Here is a 20,125-nt window from a genome sequence, read left to right on the forward strand (position 1 = left end):
CAAGGTGGCAGAATACACCGCAAGAAATATTTTTGTCACCAGCAACAAGTTTGATCTCTTTCGTTTTAACAGTGACTCTTCAGCTGCTCTGTTCTTGTCAATACACGGTGGTTTCATGTGAAGGGAAAATGCTGTGATACCTTGTGGTCAGGACTGGACTAAATCCATTAATGACATTATCATCTTTTTTAAAGAAATGTAATTTAGTAAAATGTTGCCACCATTATTCGTTTTTTTACTTAAAACATTCACACATTTCATTCGACGTGTAGTTAATGAGAGAGTAAATCAGCCTGGAGAATTAAATGGAAGCAGACGTGGATTTTAAAGAGATATTAAAAGGTTTATTACAACAACATATCAATTCAAATTTTATACAGAACTTTCACAAGTTACAAGTACACTTTCCACACAGTATCACACCCCTTTTTTTAGCAGTTAAGCCATGGTAAAACAAATAACCAAAGTTTTCATAATCTTAGAGCCACAACTCAAGTTGAAACAACTTGTTTAATGATATTTATCTGACTGAGACATTATTGAACAAACCGTTAAATTCTCGCAGAGAATTATTAACTCATGCAGATAGCACATAACAGTAAAATAAAAAAACAAACAAACATACTTTAAGAAAACAATGTGTTAGCTTCTCGTAAAACTACACAGTAGTAAGCCGGTACAGACTAAGAGAAAAGGCAAATTGACTTCATGGTGCGATTTGCTTCCTACAATTATTTCAATGATGAAACGCTCACAATTCTTACAAAGCAGTAGTAGTGTTACTCTAATATACATGATGTGATTCCAGTTCACATCCGAATGCTTTCATTTTACATGGCAACATTATTGAGTCAGGGAGAGGACTATCCTATTGATTGGAAGATTTTAAAGGTCAGTTTTTAACTGCTAACCTAGGTCATGTGATCAACAGAGCTCAGCTACTGAATCCAGACTATCCTATAGAAAAAACAAATAAAAACAGAGTACATAACACCTCAAAAGATCACGTACAATGTATCATTGATGTTATTTACAATGTTGTCTAAAAACGTCATCTAGAATTGCAATCATGAAAACAGCATAATGTCCTTAAGTGTTCTGCGTTAGACACTGGAGCCATAAACAGTCACTTATAAAGCAAAGACAGTATATAAAAGCAATACATCTCCTCTACTGAGCAAGTATGTTCATGAGACCCTTAATATGAAAGAACGGCAATGAACTTAAGCTAATCTGCATTGAAAAGGTACAGAAGTAATTTATACAAAAACATTAATGGCACTGAATGAAGTCAACATCACCATGATTGAGTAATGGAAAATGTACTGCAATCCTACAATCACTGCTTCAGGAACAATCCGACTACAGATGGAATGTCAATGAAATAACAAACATTTCTAACCAACCCACCTCCTTAAGACTATTTTACAAGCAGAGGTGAGCTCAAACATTCAAACTGCACAATGTGACTACAGCTGATCTCACTCACAGAAAAGTTGTCAAATTTAAAATCTGATTCTGGCATTTACATTTGTGTAATGTGACAGTATTCAAATCTACTTCTAAAAAGCTGCCAGTACTTAACGTGTGGACTGTCAAACTCCAAAAAGGTAAACCCGTCATCTCTCAAAATGTGCAAAATGGAAAAAGCAAGTTGTAACAAAAAGTGACTGCTCTTTATGCAACTGTATCATAAAGATAGTGCTTATAAAAGTCATGAAAACAAACAAATTACAAATGAGCCACAACACACTTTGGTAAGGTCTCTAACAATTCACTGATCAACCGTTCAGGCTGATCGCCTTCAAATAAAAAAATATATAAGATTAATAAATAAATCACACAAATACAAAAACATTTTAGAACCACGTATTTTACATCTTACACCTAAAGTGCCTGTTCTTTTGTCTTCATCAATTCCAGAGAAAACATTGCATTTTCAAAAAGCATTGCCTATGGAGGACAAAATGGACCAAACATGAAACAAACCAATCAAGAATAAATTAAAAACAGAACGGTCCAAACTGAAGCTGAGAGAGAATCGCTTTCCCCTGTTTGTCACAGAGATACAAGAGGCAACGGAGCTCCAGTGTTGACGCTCGGGCAGAGTTTGGGATGATCAACTCCCTGAAGGCTGAGACTGGGCGGCGCCCCGCCGCGACTGGCTCTCCTCTGTGCTCTGGTTTGATGTGATGGCGGCGGCGGCGGCGGCGCTGGACGGGGCGGAGACGGCCGGGGTCGTGGAGGAGGAGCTGACCCCGTTGGAGGTGCTGATGGAGCTGTGCTGGATGGCCTCGTTCTGCGGGCTGCTAGGGACGGACATCTCCTCGCAGCTCTCGTCTTTGTCAGAGACTGCAAAGAAAACACAGAAAATCACCGCTGGGCGGCTGATATATCGCGATAATGTCTTTTCCTACACTGCTGCTTCATGCTGTTTTAATTAACAGCATTTACCTGATACAATCCAGAAAAGCTCAGGAAATCTTTGTCATGTAGGCCTAACCAGATGTAAAAGAGCTATTTGCATGTGGTGTATGCAAACCATTTCATTAATCCCCATAATGCTACTTCTGCATCCCTTCCTTTAATTAAAACTCCAATGTCAATTTAAACCCACATCATAAGGGTGCATTACATTCTGGGGCATGTGGCAGTGTTTCCCATCCCTAACTGCATTCTCATTTGTTTTTTGTTACCTTGCCAACTACTGCAGCGACAGATGATTACAGCACCTGATTTTAATGATGCTCACACTGGAGAGTAGGGAAGACTTGGAGTTGAAATGCCACCAGCTGTTAGGCAGTTGCATTGAATTAATTGGATCCGGATGGAAAGAAAAAAAAAAAGAAAAGAGACTCTACTCTCATGCTCTGTTTCATAAAGGAATAAGGAGCACAATGATAATTAATATTGCTAATGATATGAAGTCACTTGTTATGGCACTTTGTAATTAATGACTGGGACTCGTATCTGAGATTGTTAAATACAGATTCCATAGCAAGAGGACGCAATTAAAGTGCAATACAAATGTCTTTACATTAGGAGCTTCATCCGCCCTCTTGACTGGACTTTGACCGTGTGATTTAGTGCAAGTGAATGTCAAAGCGCTATAAACTCCCTTGCTGTTTTATTATGCAGAAGGTCAACCTCAGAATAAATCAGCGTTGTGGTTTTGTTCCATGTTCAAGTGAGCATTATTACTCCTAATGACATTAAGAGCTGGCTGGCTGATGTATAATAATACTCAGAAATTCTGGTTCCCTGGGCAGCCGGAGCTTCTTTCTGCTCTCTTGGTTTCTGAAGTGGGGTTCGCTCTAAGCAGATGGACAGCTTGGTGTGCCAACTGAAAGCATGTCCTGGCTTGTTTGTGGGGCAGTCTGGGTAATTTCCTCCCACCTGCCATGGTTACGCCTGGTCAGGACGATGAAGGGTATTACTGGGTCTGGGGGGCAGTGTAGCCTTATGGGATGTGTAACTCTCGGAAAACGGAGCGCTTGATGAGGCCTTTACATGACTGAGAGCCACGGATCAGTCAGAATCAAATAATGTGTTTTACTAATTAGTGAGATCGATTATTTCATTGATTCCCAACCAGGGGCACTTGTACTCGAGGGGGTACTTCTACAGCTGAGAGGGGGTTAAGTGCAAAGATTGTGGAGTAGTTCCAGTAATTTGAAAAAATATAGAATATATTTGATTTAAGAAATATATATGTATATATACACATGTTGAATCAGTCATAACAACTCGACTTTGAGTGTTCTGACTGCAAAAATGACCACACCGATCTAAACAGTTCAACTGTAATGTAGATATTGTAATATCTAGTTACGTACATGAATAATAATGTTAAATAACATCCTGTTTAAGATCAATTTAGAATGATAGGTGGAGTTGATGAAGGGATTCTTGAGCTCATCGGATAGAGCTGTGCGGGTCAGACAGAGGAAGAAGCCTGGGAACCGCTGGTTTGTTTCATTCTTTCTATCAGACTTTTGTTTCACTCTGTCTTTCCTTCTTGGTTGTCATAATGAACCAAACTGATGAACTGGGGTATATCGATGAGGTTATGTTTTCCCCAAACTGCACAAAAAGCGCTCCAAACGTCATCCTTCACAAAAGGTCTAGAAACACAGGACAGACGTCCTCAGCAAACACATGAGAGCGATGACCCAATTCATCTGCGGATCCCGATAAAAACAATCCAGACGACACTAAATGAGACCTGGCTCTGACAGCCCACTCTAGCCTGTAAACCATCAGTCCCATAATGCGCATGACGTGTGTCAGAGGGATGGTTAGCAGTAAGGGATGCATAATGAACAGCCAAGCTTGGTGGACATCCCACAACGAGTATGCTCTGCAGTCTTGTCAAGCTTGCTGCTTTAATGGACTCATTTCAGAGGCAATCATTGTCAATACAAGTCGGCGGAGGTGTTTAGAGCACAGTGGAGAAGTGGCTCACAGCGCACTTGTTCTTGTTGCATACTGGCTTATGTGTGTGTGTGTGTGTATGTGTGTGTGTGTGTGTGTGTGTGTGTGTGTGGGGGGGGGGGGGGGGGGGTGAGTTATGACCAGAAAATCAGAATGACAGAACCCCAGTCTTGGGAAACGAAGAAATATAGGCGATATATTTCTAAATGAGACCATGTGATGCGACTGCACAGCGCAGGCTGACAACAGGAAATTTAAATGAAGAGGATGTAAATGGCAGAATCTTCTTGTACATTCAAGTATTTAGAAAGATGATCATGGAGATGTAAAAGGTACATTTCAATTACCTTATGTGGGTGCTACATGCTTTTGCATTCATTCGCAGTAGATATTTAGTTCCATCTGACAAATGTTTATTTTGGTGTCAAATGAGGAGACAACAACTGCGTTCTTGTGGTTACCACCTGTGGCCTCGAGAAAGGACTCCAGTAACAATCTGTCTCATACAACATTGTCCAAATATATCTCAACTTTTTTACAAAGTTTTTTTTTTTAAAAAGGGATTTAATATGTCAATAGCTCTTTCCATTGGGCCATAAGTAAGACGTGTCCTTCTTGTGGTTATCTGGAGCTCATTTTAGAAGCGTTTCAGTGGAAGCCTCGGGCTGAGAATAATGGAGCATTACTCACTGTGATAGCCAGATTTCTTCTGCATGGCGGTTACAGGGCAATCTTTATGAGCCAGGAGAAGCTGCTTCAGCTGAGCCACTTCGTTTCTCAGCAGGGTGACTTCATTCTTTGGGAGAGAGGAGACACACAACAGCACTCAATAAAATGGTCACTCTAGAGCGTACAGTATGTCAGATTTAAAAAAAAAATGAAGACAAACAGATGACATGTGCAGTTCAACTTTTCCAAAACAATTTTACCAAATTAGATGGAGGTCAGATTTCAGATTTCAACCACTCAAATATGAATTAGAACCTTTTCCCATGTACTTACAAGGTTTTAACCTTTTCTTTGAAGTAGAGCCTGACTAATACTTGACTTTTGTGACCAATAGTGATATTGATATTTGAGAGTTACAAATATCCAGTAATGTATCAGTTGGTATTAACTTTAACTCATAACATACAGTGCAAGTTCAGAGCATTTGTTTTTTTAAAGGGCCGCGATGAGCTGTATGTATGTGAGCGGAACCTTTAACTTTAACAACAAATGTGTCAGTGCTCTCTGGTGGACAAACTATGTAATGATGGCACTCATTCCACCCTATCTGAAATGTATGTTTAGCTTTTCTGTGCTGTTCTTGTTTTTGACCAAACCGTTAAGCTGATACTGATATACCTGGAAAACGAAATTGTAAGTAAACCTGTCTGCCCACGTGACTTAACGGTCTAGTTCTAGTAAAATAGACAGCTAGATTAAGACTTAAGTCTGAACAGGATACCTGCAAGACCCTGCACAGCATACAAGCTACATCACAGCCTGAATGTGGCTTGGTGCCCTGCATGAATAGCTGTATCTTTTATGTAATGCCAATTATTAATGGGATCACAGGGTCAAATATTCAAGACCTCCTCTGTACAGTAAGCGCACATGACCACTACATTACTGCAGATACACTCATACTTTGTCCAACAAGAAAGAGCAAACACAGGGAAAGGTAACAGCACAGTGTATGAATTCAGAATAAAGTATGATGTACTCCTTCATTTATGTTTTTCCTACACAATAATTATGGGCCTTCACTGGCTACCGACCAGCACATTTGTCAGAGGTGAGCTGTTCGGATTGTCAGTGCAACTTTGTAGATGCTGCTGAGATTTACACTCTTGTGTTGTTACAGCTCCCAAGGGAACTGAGGATTTCTGCATGTCGTAAAAGAGAGCCACATTACGCTGAAGGTGACTTTAACTGGATTTAGAGCGGCCAGGGGCCCAGAGAACACCCAATGGCAGATTTAAGCTCCTTCTCTTCTCCTTTAAAGGACTATGGGCAGCTTAATCTATTAGTCTAAAAGCAGCCAATTTATTTGATTCCATCTGTTTAGTCTTGCTGGTGTTGGCAGGGCTGAGTTATTGTGAGACAGATTTAAACACAGCTGGAAAGAGCGTATGTATCACATGTAGCCAATGCCATATTCACTGTGCCTCCACCATGACTGCTGCAATATACAGCCAATTTAAACACCGGCGTTCCTTTCTGCTCTCCCTCCGACTCACTTAAAAGAAGCATACAAAATATACATGTAAATAAAAGTCACAAAATGCAATAATATTATGCGATTAGCTGTGAAAATACAGTATTTGGTTGACTTACAAATGTGTTTATAAAATCATTGACTTGTAAGGTGAAGTCAAACCCATGACAGAAGCTCCGCCACTGATGCTACAGCTACAGTAACATCAAACTGCATCATACAGGGAATGTGAATCCTGACTAAGATGGACTTCTGAGAATTTAACTTGTTTCTAACTTTGTGAATTAAATCAAAATTGAGCAAATGGGCCTTGGGTAATGCTGGGAGCCCTGTGAGCTGCCTGGTCTGACACCTCATTAAAAAGCCAGTTAAGGATGATGTTAAAATAATTGTGCATCATTAGAGGCAGTTTCACTGATCAGCTGGGCCATGTCAGCATGGGGGTTTTTACAAAAACTGAACTGCTGATTAATGCCTTCATATAAAACGCCCTTTTATTCTCTGCCACATGTTGTTCCCCTCTTTGTAGTTAACAGCAATGCTCTTACTGTTTATAACAGCATTTACTCACCTATCCCTCCCCTTTCATCTACCTACATTTATGAAAATTCTCAGCTAGTGCACCCGTGACAAGTGGTGATAACTTGTTTTGTGAACCAGATATTAATGACACGAACCCATTTCTTTTCCACTGCTGCTTGTCCCCTCCTCCACCTTCCACATCTTACTCTGCTTTCATGGAAAAATAAGACAGTGAGCAAATAAACACCACATCTCATTTAATTGTCTGGAACACCGATGTGCTGCACCCCCGGCTCACACTTATCAACAGAGACAGCAGATACATGAACTGTTTCGAACTTGTCAGCATCAGATCCTAATTGCTTCCAGCGAAATGAAGGTTCAAAAAGACACCTTTCCCTAGGAGATTTTTGAGGCCATTCAGTAAACTGCTGAGACAGAAGTGAAGACACGCTTGTGTGCAGCTGACATCTGGAGGATACATCTTTATTGACAGGGACATATCGATGTAAAGGGCTCACACACTGCTGCTGTCACATGACAGCTCTTCTTAATCGGCTTTAATGACTTCATCACCGCAGAAGGGAAAAGTCTGTGTACACACGCTTACGCCAGCAGCAGACGATGATAAACAGACATGTGCATGAATACATACATTAAGTGACATGCAGCAGGTGAGAGTCAGAGGTAAAGCGCACCTGTAGTTGTCCGTTCATGGAGCTGAGGTCCTCAGCCTTCTTCTCCAGAGACTGGACCCACACTTTCCTCTTCTGCCTACAGCGAGAAGCGGCAGCCCTGTTACGCTCCAGGAACTTGCGCCGCTTCTCATCAGGGTCTTCACTTGTGGTTCTGCGCCGCCGACCCCCTGTGCTTGGCGGGTTTTGCGCAGGGGGCGCCGGGGAAGCCTGGACAATAACAAAGAATAATGATATAGAACAACAACTATCACAGCAAAATCACCACCACATCTGTGGTGTATGCACTGCTGACGTCACTGTGCACCTGTAACTGGACTGTGGTTACACACAAAAAATACTAACTCCACTGTTACTAATCACATTCAGTTTTCAGTTTAATTGTCTGTCTTCACATGATCTTGTCATGTCAGTTTATACACACAAAGACATGACATAATGAGATCCAGTTTTGAGTCAAACTGACATCTTGTTAAAACAGCTGTTGTGCTTACAAAAGGCTTTAATGCAGGCCAGCAGTGCATGTCCACATACCCACAGATAAAAGAAATAAAACAGTCTCTTCTATGGGACACTGATGCAACACTGTAATGAGAGGATAATCATCCCTATATAGTGTAGTTGTGAATACTCACAGGTGTCTCTGTGGTGGAGGTGGCTGGCTGTTGCAGGGAATGGGGAGAAGGTTCCTCAGTTGTGGGCAGGTGAGGAGCCGGAGTGGGTGTGAGGACTGCGGTCGGGGTCGGGGTCACGGTCGGGGTCACGGTCGGGGCGGGAGAAGCGGGAGCGGCCGTGTGAGTTACAGCGCTGCTCTGAACTTCAACACCATCTCCATTGGTTACCTGAGGAAGCTGCTGGCTTAATGTGGCTTTCAGTTTCTGTGAAGAGGATTCAGCACAAAGAAAACTGTGTCATAAACTGTGAGAGCAAAATGATATACAAGTAAATATGGTAAGTAGATAGAAGTCATGCTGCCAGCAGATGATATATATATTTTTTAAAATAGACCTTTTAAGGTAAAACTTTTGAAGTAGATTATCAAAGTTTATTTTCACTGGCTGTTAAGGCATGTTACTCTATACAACTATGATTTTCACCTCATTAGGAATTAATCTCGTTGTAACAGAAAAATTATTATTATTATTATTATTATTGGTAGAAAAAATCCAATTCTAACTGAAATACACTTTAACTAGACTAAAATTAACTAAGCATGATGGCTCAATGTTTTCAATATCTGAAAATTAGTGTCTTAGTGTCTCTTGATAGCTGCATTTGAGAACTTGCAAACAAAAATGTTCGCTTTAAAAAGTTAAGGAAGGAGGTTCCAAAAGATGAACAACACCAGACAGTTAGCAGTTAGTGAACAGACTGTAACATCTTGCTCCAATGAAGCTACTGAGTTTAGAGCAGTCAGCAGAGAACAAGTTGTTATTATATGAACAAGTTATTATATGACATATACTGCTACAACTACTGTGGCATTCCATTTCCCCTTAAAATTAAGGTATACTGTAGGATTTTAAGTAAAAAAATGAAATCAAACAAGTCAAGAATAAAAGGAAGCTGAAAGTAATCCTGAAACAGTAAAGGTAGTTAAAAAGGAGAATTCAAATAACCTTGCAACGAAAAAAGACAACAAAAAAAGAACTGATGCAAGCATGTAACACACTCCTAACACTCATCTGGATACAAAAAGGTGAGGCACATCCATGGCACATAATGTCACCTGAACTATAAAATTTACTTTAGAATATTGACTGCATGGGACACACACAAAAACGCAGCCCATTCACAGAAACTATTTCTCCACAGATTGGTGCCCATGATTCACAGGCCAATTCCTCCAGCATCAAACACTCAGCAAACAAGGTGAAAGTGAATGAGCCTTTCGAAGCAATAACAAAGTGAGAGTGAATACATTTACATGAGAAAACAGAGGACCACATTATTCTAACAACTACCTTTGCCAGAGCAATCTATCTACCAAATTAGTTTATCGTGTAATACCCTTCCAGAAGCTCTTCTGGCAGAAACAAGATATTATTCTCTTGGAATGGCCCATAGAAAGAGGGAAAAGCCAGTCAGATTCATATTTCATCTCTGCCATGGAAACCTCATCAGTGTAATAACCCTCCATCTCATGGGTGTTATTCAACCATCTGCTACTATATTACTTATCTTTATTTTGCAACTAATTAACAGCATAATCTTCTAAATTCAGCAAGTTAATTATCATTATTGTGGTCTTTGCAGCATCATCAGTCCTTGTAAAGTGCCGTCTCCACGCCCCCTGAGAGCCAGGTGGGGGCGGGGAGCAGGCAGGTTGAGCGGGGGTCTGTTTTCTTGACGCGGGCTCATTAGGTGTTTGCTGATGAGCTGAGTGCGGTGGGAGGCGCCGGGAGTAAGAGGGGGGATGCAGGTCAGGCAGGATTCTGCTGAACAAAAGGTTCCATGCAGGGTGAGGCCGACTTAATGTGCCTCGCTGAGCGTGTGCCAGGATGCCCCCCAGCTGGCTTTCGCTGGTAGCCCCCCTCCGGTTGGCCCCGATGACGGCGTGCTGAGCACAACGCTGTCTCCGCGTTTGTCATCTCCGTACCCCATGATCCCCGACAACCCCCACCCCCTCCCATCCCTCCTTCTCGCCAGTCAGGATCAATCCTTCCTTCCTTCCTTCCTTCCCTCCCAACACACACACACACACACACACACACACACACACACACACACACACACACACACCTCCTCTCAATAGTTTATCTGTTAATTTCCACAGGCGGAGCATGCTGCGAACACTTACAGGTTCTGTGATCCGTGCTTCATCACATTGCCACTGATCTCTCTCACAACGCTTCATATCCCTGCCCTTCAACTATCACTTTTATACAGGAGGACTTAAGTTACAAGACTGCTGTGACTGTCTTCTCCCCACAGAGAAACAGCTGGAGTATTTCTGTTTTCTGTTTTGTGACTATCTGCTCAATTAATCGATTAAGCATTTTATCCAGAAAATGTCAGGAAATAGTGAGAAATGCCTGTTGTCATTTCCCAGAGTCCAGGGTGACCAAGGCCAGAGATATTCACTTCGTTATCATGTTTGACAAACAAGAGCAGCAATTCTCACAGCTGGGTTTACTGGTATTTTTTTTTTTTAACATTTTACTGTATTGTTATCAAATGTTTTATTTATTATTATTGTAAATAGTTACCAATTAATTTTTCTGTTGATTAATTGGATAATCGTTGCAGCTCCATGAGACGGTGAAATCAGTTTTTGAAGAAATATCAGATAGTAGAAATCCAGTTGGACAGTTCATTCATAAAGGGTGATTGTAATTAAAAATGTTTTGGATAGTGCGCACCCAGGTTTACTCTAGCGCCCTCATTAGGTCAAAGATAGCAACTATTTCCTTATCATCAAACTCTCTCATTACTTTGGTTGTCATTATCTCTCTCCGACAGGAAATAACAGATGCAACATAGATATTATATTTGATGTGAAAGAAGAGATAATAAATACCAGTTTTGCTTCTGATTGGGCGGGCTGTGCCTGTGGCTGTGCCTGTGGCTGTGGCGAGGGAGGTCCTGGGATCCCGGGGACGTTAGGCACTACGGTGACAGGTCTGACAAGCTGACAGCAGAGACACAGATCAGCACAGAGAAAATTAGTCTTCGGCAGTAAAAAGGCAGGCGGCGCTGCCCCACAACACAAACACACAAGCAGTCGCGGCAGGCTCTCAGAGTTTCCTCATATCTCAGCCTCATTAGGTTGGATGGCCTGTTATTTTGTGGAGGCAGCGCCACATGGAGATGCAGTGTGCACGCTAATGAACCTCTGCCTGCCTGCGTGAGAGCATATGGACAGGGAAACTGAAGAGAGGATGGAGAGACACGAGTCGGAAGGGCAGAGCCAGGCCTCCTCTCACAGCCGCTGACAATGAGACAGAGGGAGGTGGGGAGAGCTGGAGAGGGAAAGAAAGAAGAGGGGGGAGGAGATGATCGAGTGAAAGGGAGGCCCACTGGTGGCTCATGTTCTCCATTTACTTTTGCCCTCCTTTGCTTGTCAACGGCTTTCCCAGTCCCCACAGACTGGAAAGATACAGGTTTTTTCCCTGCTGTGCCGCTATCAGGAGATAATCATCTGCTGCTCAGTGTTCCACACAGACAATCAGGACTACAGTGAACAACAGGACAAGCTTCCACATGAGGGAGTTAAAAAAAATATCAACAAGACCTTCATTTACAACAAATTTCCTATATGAGACACTGTCATGGGTTGCTGTTATAATTGGTTTTGCAAAATGCATTAGTAGCATCATCTATCTGCTCTGCCAGAAATCAAGAGCGTTGATTCTAATTGTACAAGGACAAATAGTGAAGTATCCTGGACTGGCGCCTGCTGTGCCTCAGCCAATTCCTGTGTCTTTGCCACAGTGACGCACAGTTGTACTCTAAAGTCCATTATTTCACTCAACCTCAATTGCTTTGAATTGAATGCCAAATCTGAGGTGCCAAAGCTGTAAATACTCCCTCTGTCCAAGTAGAGCAAAGGAGGTATGTGGTATTAATGCCTCGCCACAGTGCAAGTCTAATTTGAATGTCACCTGAGAAGGACTTCAGTTTTGCTGATGTAAACAACTGCCTGTGCACACTCTCCAATTTAAAATGTGAGTAATAAACAGTAGTAATTTTATTCCGCTGTGATTGATGTGTTTTATGTTAAATCTCCTGGATGCACAAAGGCAACATTTCACAAGCAAACTTATGCCCAGCAAAGCGTGTTATTCGACACAGTCCAGTGATTTTGTTAGTCTACACACTGGACTACAATAATAATCCAAAGTTACGTGGCTGGAGAAAACAAATGCTTTAGTTCATTAGTTTGTTCATTCTAGTCCCTGGAAAACAGCCGTCAACAAAAAATCTCATCTATAAAAGCATTTGGCGTTAGTTCTGGAGCTTTGTGATATGATCGAAAGCTAAAGAATACTACTAAATGGACTCTGAGGTGAGAGTGTTTCAACAATGACTGTTGTCCAAGGACAAGACCGAACTATGAAGCTCAAGCTAACATGGACAAGAAGTCCTTCGAGTGCTCATAAAACATAACAAAATGAAGCATAAACATTTACAATTCTATAACAACTGGGCTAACTCTGTGTCTGCAGATGAAGATCATGCAATATGATCAAAGGGTCCAGAACAGTTACTTAATGGACCCTGAGGTGAAAATGTTTTGTCAACAAATGCTTTGTTGTCTTTCCTTGTTAGTTATAAATATCAGAAAAGGGAAAAGGCTCATTTATAATTCCACAGTGGACTAAAATTCAGTTTTAAACACACACTGAAACACAATATTAACATAATATAACCAGCAGAACACTCACAGGGATTGTAGTTGGAATATGTACACTTGAGTTTGTAATAGACGCAGGTATAGCAACTGGCATGGTCTGGCCGTTAGGCAGCTGTAAGAGCACAGGGAAGGTGCCAGACACCGGGCTGAAGGAGGAGAGAAAAGAAATCCCAGTGAGGAAAACATCTTTGTGCTTAACAACAAACAAATTAAACATCAGAGTGGCTACTAACATAAAGTCATATTCAGGCAACAACTGATGGGAAAAAATGGAACCCAAGACAAAATCCAACTCAAAAAAGACTTAAAGTGAATAAGACACCTGTCGCATAACAGAGTCAAGCAATATTATTAAAAGAACAGGTTTTACTGCCACATTAGATCCAGTAAGTAACATCAGTTCTGCCCATATATGGACTTCTGGTTCCAAATAAATTTTGCTGTTCTTAAAACACTGAGGATTTTCAATCAAATCATCTGTGTCAGTCTGAAACATTAATACACCTGTGACAGTGATGATTTTGTGAAAACCTCGTTCATTTTTTTTTTCCCACCACTCACAAATTGAATTAAGCAGTATGTCTATATCTGAGCAACACTGATGAAGACGGGACCTTATGAGGTCTACAGCCAAAAAATAAACATTCCTGCAGAGTGCAGATAAATCAAAAACAAACAAGCACATGCCTCATGAAATATGAGCTCACCAAGACAAAACTGCACAAAAATTATTTTAAAAAGGAAAGGATGAAGTAATAAAAACTATGATTTTTAAAAATTGACATTTCAAGTTACTTACACTATAGGCCTATTAGTGGATGGGACTTGGGTAATAACAGAGCTAGATGTTGGCGATGGGAGAGCTTGCTGTATTACAACATTAGCCTCTGAGGTTGCTAGAAGTACATTGGGAACTTGGAGGGATGCAGGATGGACTATAGTGGATGTTGGCAGTGAGGCTGGCTGCAAAGATAAATCCTGGAAACATCATACAACACCTTAGCTGCAGGAAGTGTTTAATGAAAACCAGATTTAATTAGCTCCTAGTATATGATTCTGATATTTTAGGAATTAAAACAATAAATATGAGGAATATAATTAGAGCTAATTGTTCAAATCCACCTAATAATAATAATAATAATAATAATTTTATGAATAATCTTTTGTGCAGCACTGTATTTTTCAGTGTTTACACAACAGTATAAGACATAGGTATTACTTTAGTCAATTCAAAGTCAGATTAAAATTACCAAAAAATCCAAATACTTATTATATTAATATTCATACCAGTAGATCTGAGTAAATTACTGATCACAGAACCAGGAGAAAATCCTTTATGACAGTTTTGTAAACTCTCTGTGATTAGCACACATACCAGAGGCATCTTATTGAATGCCTTTACCTTGTCGTCACTTGTTGTAGATTCGGGGTGAGGCAGAGGGCTATCTCGATGTGCCTCCATTGCTGTGGGTTCCTCGATTTTATTGCGTATAATAGGCGTTGCAAGAGGTGACAAATCCAGTGGTAACTGCAGAACAGTGAGAGGCACAGAAGAACAGGTCAGCCACGGAGAGAGCATAGATGGAAATACTAACAATGGAACAGACGCGAGTCCGGTAATCTGCTGACAAGTTTCATGAGAACAACCTTTTTAATGTCATCTTCAGTGGCTTTTTTGAAGTCATGGTCAAACGGACTTGCAAGCTCATTGAAGAGCCCGACCTCCTCGCAGTTCTTCAAGAAGCGGGTAGGTGTAGGGGTTTGATCTGCAGTGGAGGACAATCTTAAGTGCACTGGTTTAAAGTATCAATTACATCAAAATATATGAACTTCAACTGCACCTACCAGCAATGATGACACTGTCATTCCTTGCTGGGCCAAACTTCAGGGTCATCTCATGTTTGTGTTTGTGGACAGCCAAGTGGTCTTCATTTGTAAATCTCTATTGAAAGGTTGAAAAAGAAAACAGACAGGATGATGAGACATGATGTACAAGGATAAAATCTGGAGCAAACGACCTTCATTTTCCATGTTGTGAAAATGTATCTTTATCACCGCACAGTTAAAAAACAGTACAACACAGGATAATTGACAATATGAGAGAAGAGATGACTTACCTGTCCACACCCAGGAGCAGTACATTGGAAAGGTTTATCATCACTCATATTAAGGAATTCCTGTTATGTCAGCCTGAAATAAAACAGGAAAAAGCACAGATGGATTTAGATATCAGACCTAAAGATGAGCGTTAATGTGTGTTACTGATAAGGTTTTTGCATCCTTCGACGTGTCAAGTAAACGTTGTGGTTGTAGTTAATATTAATTTCAGCAGATGCTCAGAGCTGAGATCGGATTATGTGTGACTAACGGAGGGTTTGAGTAGCACTGTAAAGGTGAAGGTCCTGTGAATTACGGACAAAGCATGTCGATGAGGGGCGGCTGCTGTGGTTGTTTACACCCTCAGTGTCACCACAAAAGACGCTAAATTCTCGGTCCATTTATTTTGGGACGAGTATGCGACCGAGAAGGACACCATGAACCACTCGTACGTTTTTTTGTGTTGAACACTTGATGAAAAGACATCACACATAAATCCTGTAATATTATAACAGAGGGAGCGATCATCTGTTTCAGTCGCTTCCATGAAATAGCCTGAGCCCTGCGTTAACATACAACCGTCGCCATGTTTGGACCTAAATACCACTGTAAACAGAGGACCTATCAGCGTTTGTTTCGAGGCAGTTTCATTGTATCGGAGCACAAGTCCCGCACCGTGCCAGAAATTAAGTCTTTAACAGCAGCTTTGTGACTAGTCGCTGTCAGTTTCTGTGGTCACTTACCCTCAGCCACAACCCTCGACTTCCAAAATCCCACGTCTGTATCAAAATATCGCGAGATGTGCTTGGTCTTTTCCGTAAACGTCACACAAAGCGGTTCTGCATCTATTTCGTCACGACTGACCCTTGTCATAGTTTTTTTCATTTACTACTGGAATTTATTCTAAACAAAATTAATCATTCTGTAGCAATTGTGTAGAAAAACACGACTACATTGAAATGAAACACTGACTCTCTCCGCATTACTGTAAATCTCATAATGCATATTCATAATGCACAAATTTTACATGCAAGTTTTGCCCAAATAAAAATGACTGAACTTGATAGAACTTGTGACTAATGACGAACAAATGGGCATAAATGCACAACTAAATTATGACTAGTTGTTGGTGAATTTGCTAATTGTATACTTTCCTTTTCTAAATTTTATTTTATTCTTATAAAATTACATTCATATAAGCAATTGTTTGAAAAATAATGAATCATGCATTTGTTATTGCTGGAAAATGTATGCTCATATTATTCAATAAATGTAGAAATTCTGACTGATCATTTGGTTATTGCACCTTGAAACTGCTGAATATGTTTATATATTTTGTGTAGAGATTTGCATTGCAGTAATCTGTTAACTTTAAATACTAGCTTACTTGGTTCAGGGTGATTTATTAACAACTATTACTGATACAAGCAGGTAATATGAGGATTTTGTATTATATTTCCACAAGGCTACCATGCAGAACCATTAAAATGTAGCAGTGCACACATTGGCTTTCAAGTTTGAATTCTCAACCAAAAACTTTCATTGAGTGTGCAAATTATCAGATACTATCACATATTTCTTTCATATGGCATGTATCAATTATATAATCTGTTTTAATCACCAAGTTTAGGGCCACAACTACTCATTTTCATCTGCAGTAATGGCTTCATTTAATAGACATCTAAAGATCATCAGCATAAAAGATGGTACAAAAAGATGGGAAAACTAAAAGAGTTTGGAGAAGTTGGAAACATAAAATTCTAGGGTTTTTAGTGCTTGATAAATGACCCAAACAATAATACAGGACTAAAACTGACATTTTTAAATTGATTGACTGTTTCAGGTTGTAACAAAGTTCAGTCCTATTAGCCTAAATTACAGACTATCAGTTTTTGAAACAACCCAGCAAGTACTTTCATTCATGACATTAAAAAAAGTCAAAACCCGTTATTTAACTTAACTGTCTAGATTTATTCAATGCCATTTACAAAAGCAAGCACTCACTTGCTGCCTAATTACATAACTATTTAACTTCAGCTGAACCAAGTACTCATTAAGGTGGACCCCAAAAGCTTGCATGTGATGCTCTGAGAAAACAAGGCTGATGCATGGCAAGTCTAAGCTGCTTCAAAGATGGCATTCATGAAAGCAGACCACGTTCTGTTGTGCTAGCATGATATTCCAGGCATAAAAGTTACTGCCATTGTTAAATAGTCAAAAACATGTATTTTAATCACGTAATTCCTTACATTCGTACGATACATGTTTTGCTTATTTTGACAGTGTCTGAAAGACTTGAAAATGTACATTTCCATGACACCAACACGGAACAATTTTGGTAGCCACAATAAAATATGTAGTCACATCTGTAATGAAAGTGTCGTATGACAGCAGATCTTTTTACATAGCAAACAGGATAAGGAAAGCAACCATCAAACAGAACAGTCCCATAGCTTCAGACAGGGCAAATCCCAGGATGGCATATGAGAACAGCTGCTGCTTCAGAGATGGGTTCCTGCGAACAAGAACAAACTGTCAGTGAATCTATAAAAAAAACAAAGCACGCACCAGAATTCTATTAATCCAAGTGAATATTAATATTCTATGGATATTTTCAGATATTGTGGCAAAACTGAAACAAACCTAGCATAGCCGATGATGAGACTGCCAAACACTGTCCCAATTCCTGCACCGGATCCAGCTACTCCGACTGTGGCAGCTCCAGCTCCGATAAACTTGGCAGCAGTGTCAATGTCCCTGCTGACGGCACTGGTCTGGAAGCCCCTCAGTGAGACCTGGGTGAGGGGGCTCTGTGGCATCACAGCAACACTGCTCTGGAGCAAGAAAAGTCAAAAACCGTAAACTTTCACCTCTGAAGCCAATGCCATAAGATATGAAAAGTGGACATACAAAACAGTGCTTCAAACAAACAGTCTTACTGACAGAATTAACTGAATTAAATGAGAACTAAATTCCAGTATTCAAGATCACTTTCTAATAATTTTGTCAAGTACTTGGTCATGTTAAACATTCAGAGTGCAAATAGTTTGATGCTTTTCTTCATTTCAAAAGGAAACACTAACGGTGCTGTGAAAAGCTAGTAAGGGGACAATAAGTTTTGATTTTTTTGATGTTTGAGGTCTGGAGTTTTTTGGCTGTTGGTCAGACTAGCTTCAAGCTGTCATGTTAGGGTATAATCCTTTCTGACATTGTATGGAGTTAAAAAAAAAAAAAAAAAACTAGAATCAACTAAAAAAATATTATAAATACCCAAGCAACTATCTAAGTGTTTCAAGGACATTTGCAGTTTCAATAGAAAGCCTGCATATCTTCTTACCTCTGATTTGGTCTCAGGCCTGGACAGCACAGAGGCAGACAGGGGTCTGTAAAGAGCCCGGGAACCAGCACGGACCTGCAGCAGCAACAAAACAGAGACAAAAGCAGTACAGGTTTAGTTAACACAACACACATGTACACTCAAAAGACAAAACACATTGTTGGTATCATTGCCAAGCAGATGGAAGGCACCTTGAGTGTCACTTCCTAAGTGTCATTGTCATTCACTGCAGCACACACACTGTAAGACCTGTGGCATTTGAAGATTTGCAAGTGTAGTATTTTGCTGTCTGTCACTTGTGGTTAATGTAAATGTGATTCTATGAATCTATGGTCCTGGCAAACTACTATAAATCCTGCAGAGCAACCTGGCCATCAAACAGACCTATTGTAATTTAAACTGGTTAGCCAGTTGAAGCTACTAGAAACAGAAATATGACCTTGGAGAACGACTAACAGCCCAGGCTACACCTGTTTAGAGCGTACAATGTCCAAATGGACAAGGTGAACATTTGTGCATCAATTGCACCGGGTTGTGTATGACTTTTCAGATATACTCCACACTAAACTCAGCTAAGAGAGGCTTATAATGACCTTAGCTTACGGCCATGATTGAAGATGTCCGCCAAGAGCTACATCAGTGGAACAGTCAGTTTAATAAAGGTAACTCACATGCACATTGGTCATAAAGGTCATTGTTATAATGCCACCGGTATTAAATGTCTGTGTCGTTCAGTGCTTTAGCTTTAGCTGACTAGCCGGCCTAGTCTGCAGATACCCTTGCCAGCTAGCTACAGTCAAGTTCATACGGAGGCCCAACCGGATTTAACGGTGACATTAAAGACAGCGGGACTCACATTCACAGCACGGAGACACACCAAGGGAAGCAAACTCACCAATGCCGGCGTGGAGACGAACTTTGCACAGGCGTACATTTTCTACTTTGGGTTGTTTTAACCGGTTCCGTCAAATCTGGTTGAAGCCCGGGTCTCTCTGTGGAGGGAAGACCGGAGAGAAGTAAGGTCAAATGGGTGTAAAAACGCTCCACAGACAAAATAAACACATTCATATGCATATTCACATCCGTTCTGCATAATGTCCTCACTTTTGCGCTGCAATGCTAAGTTTAGAGAGAGGATGAAAAGGGATTTCTTACAGATTACTTTCTCATTCAAACTGCCATCACACTTACCGACTGCAGAGGTCGAACCACAGTGGAAGAGTGCGCATGCGCGATGTGAAGTATGTAGAGACCCGGATGATGACAATGGAAGGTCATTTCACAGAAACTTTATTCAACATGAGAACAGCAGCAATGTTTATTCACAAAGCCAGTTTGTTGAACAATGATAAAAATGTATAGCTGTGTTGACATAAATCGACAGTTTGTGCTAGTAATGATGACCTTATTATACTTTAATGTAAAGATAAAGTGGGTGGAAGGATGAACCAGCTAGTATGAAAGAATTTTATTGAATCTTT

General features: G+C 40.5%; 2 protein-coding genes across 3 annotated transcripts; both read right to left on the minus strand.

Annotated features, from left to right (window-relative positions):
* Positions 1-387: 387 nt before the first annotated feature.
* Positions 388-16,081, minus strand: atf2 (activating transcription factor 2). Its single transcript, XM_022741350.1, has 12 exons — positions 16,051-16,081; positions 15,328-15,400; positions 15,056-15,152; positions 14,858-14,976; positions 14,613-14,738; positions 14,010-14,188; positions 13,242-13,356; positions 11,375-11,485; positions 8,490-8,732; positions 7,858-8,064; positions 5,125-5,230; positions 388-2,352 (listed from the first exon to the last, which is right to left on the minus strand). Exons 2-12 carry the CDS (start codon positions 15,373-15,375, stop codon positions 2,120-2,122), a joined length of 1,584 nt encoding a protein of 527 aa, XP_022597071.1. The 5' UTR covers positions 15,376-15,400; positions 16,051-16,081; the 3' UTR covers positions 388-2,119.
* Positions 16,082-16,902: 821 nt separating this feature from the next.
* Positions 16,903-19,892, minus strand: atp5g3 (ATP synthase, H+ transporting, mitochondrial Fo complex subunit C3 (subunit 9)). 2 transcript variants are annotated; one of them, XM_022740834.1, is made up of 5 exons: positions 19,836-19,892; positions 19,540-19,636; positions 18,645-18,719; positions 17,951-18,141; positions 16,903-17,822 (listed from the first exon to the last, which is right to left on the minus strand). In XM_022740834.1, the coding sequence occupies exons 2-5, from the start codon at positions 19,576-19,578 to the stop codon at positions 17,708-17,710; spliced, it is 420 nt and encodes a 139-aa protein (XP_022596555.1). In that variant the 5' UTR covers positions 19,579-19,636; positions 19,836-19,892; the 3' UTR covers positions 16,903-17,707. The 2 variants fall into 2 exon arrangements, with proteins under 2 accessions (XP_022596555.1, XP_022596556.1); XM_022740835.1 differs by lacking the exon at positions 19,836-19,892 and adding an exon at positions 19,749-19,828.
* Between the last annotated feature and the right edge of the window lie 233 nt (positions 19,893-20,125).

The sequence above is a fragment of the Seriola dumerili genome, unplaced genomic scaffold, assembly GCF_002260705.1.
Source record: "Seriola dumerili isolate Sdu_G_001 unplaced genomic scaffold, Sdu_1.0 BDQW01000052.1, whole genome shotgun sequence".
Classification (NCBI taxonomy): Eukaryota; Metazoa; Chordata; class Actinopteri; order Carangiformes; family Carangidae; genus Seriola; species Seriola dumerili.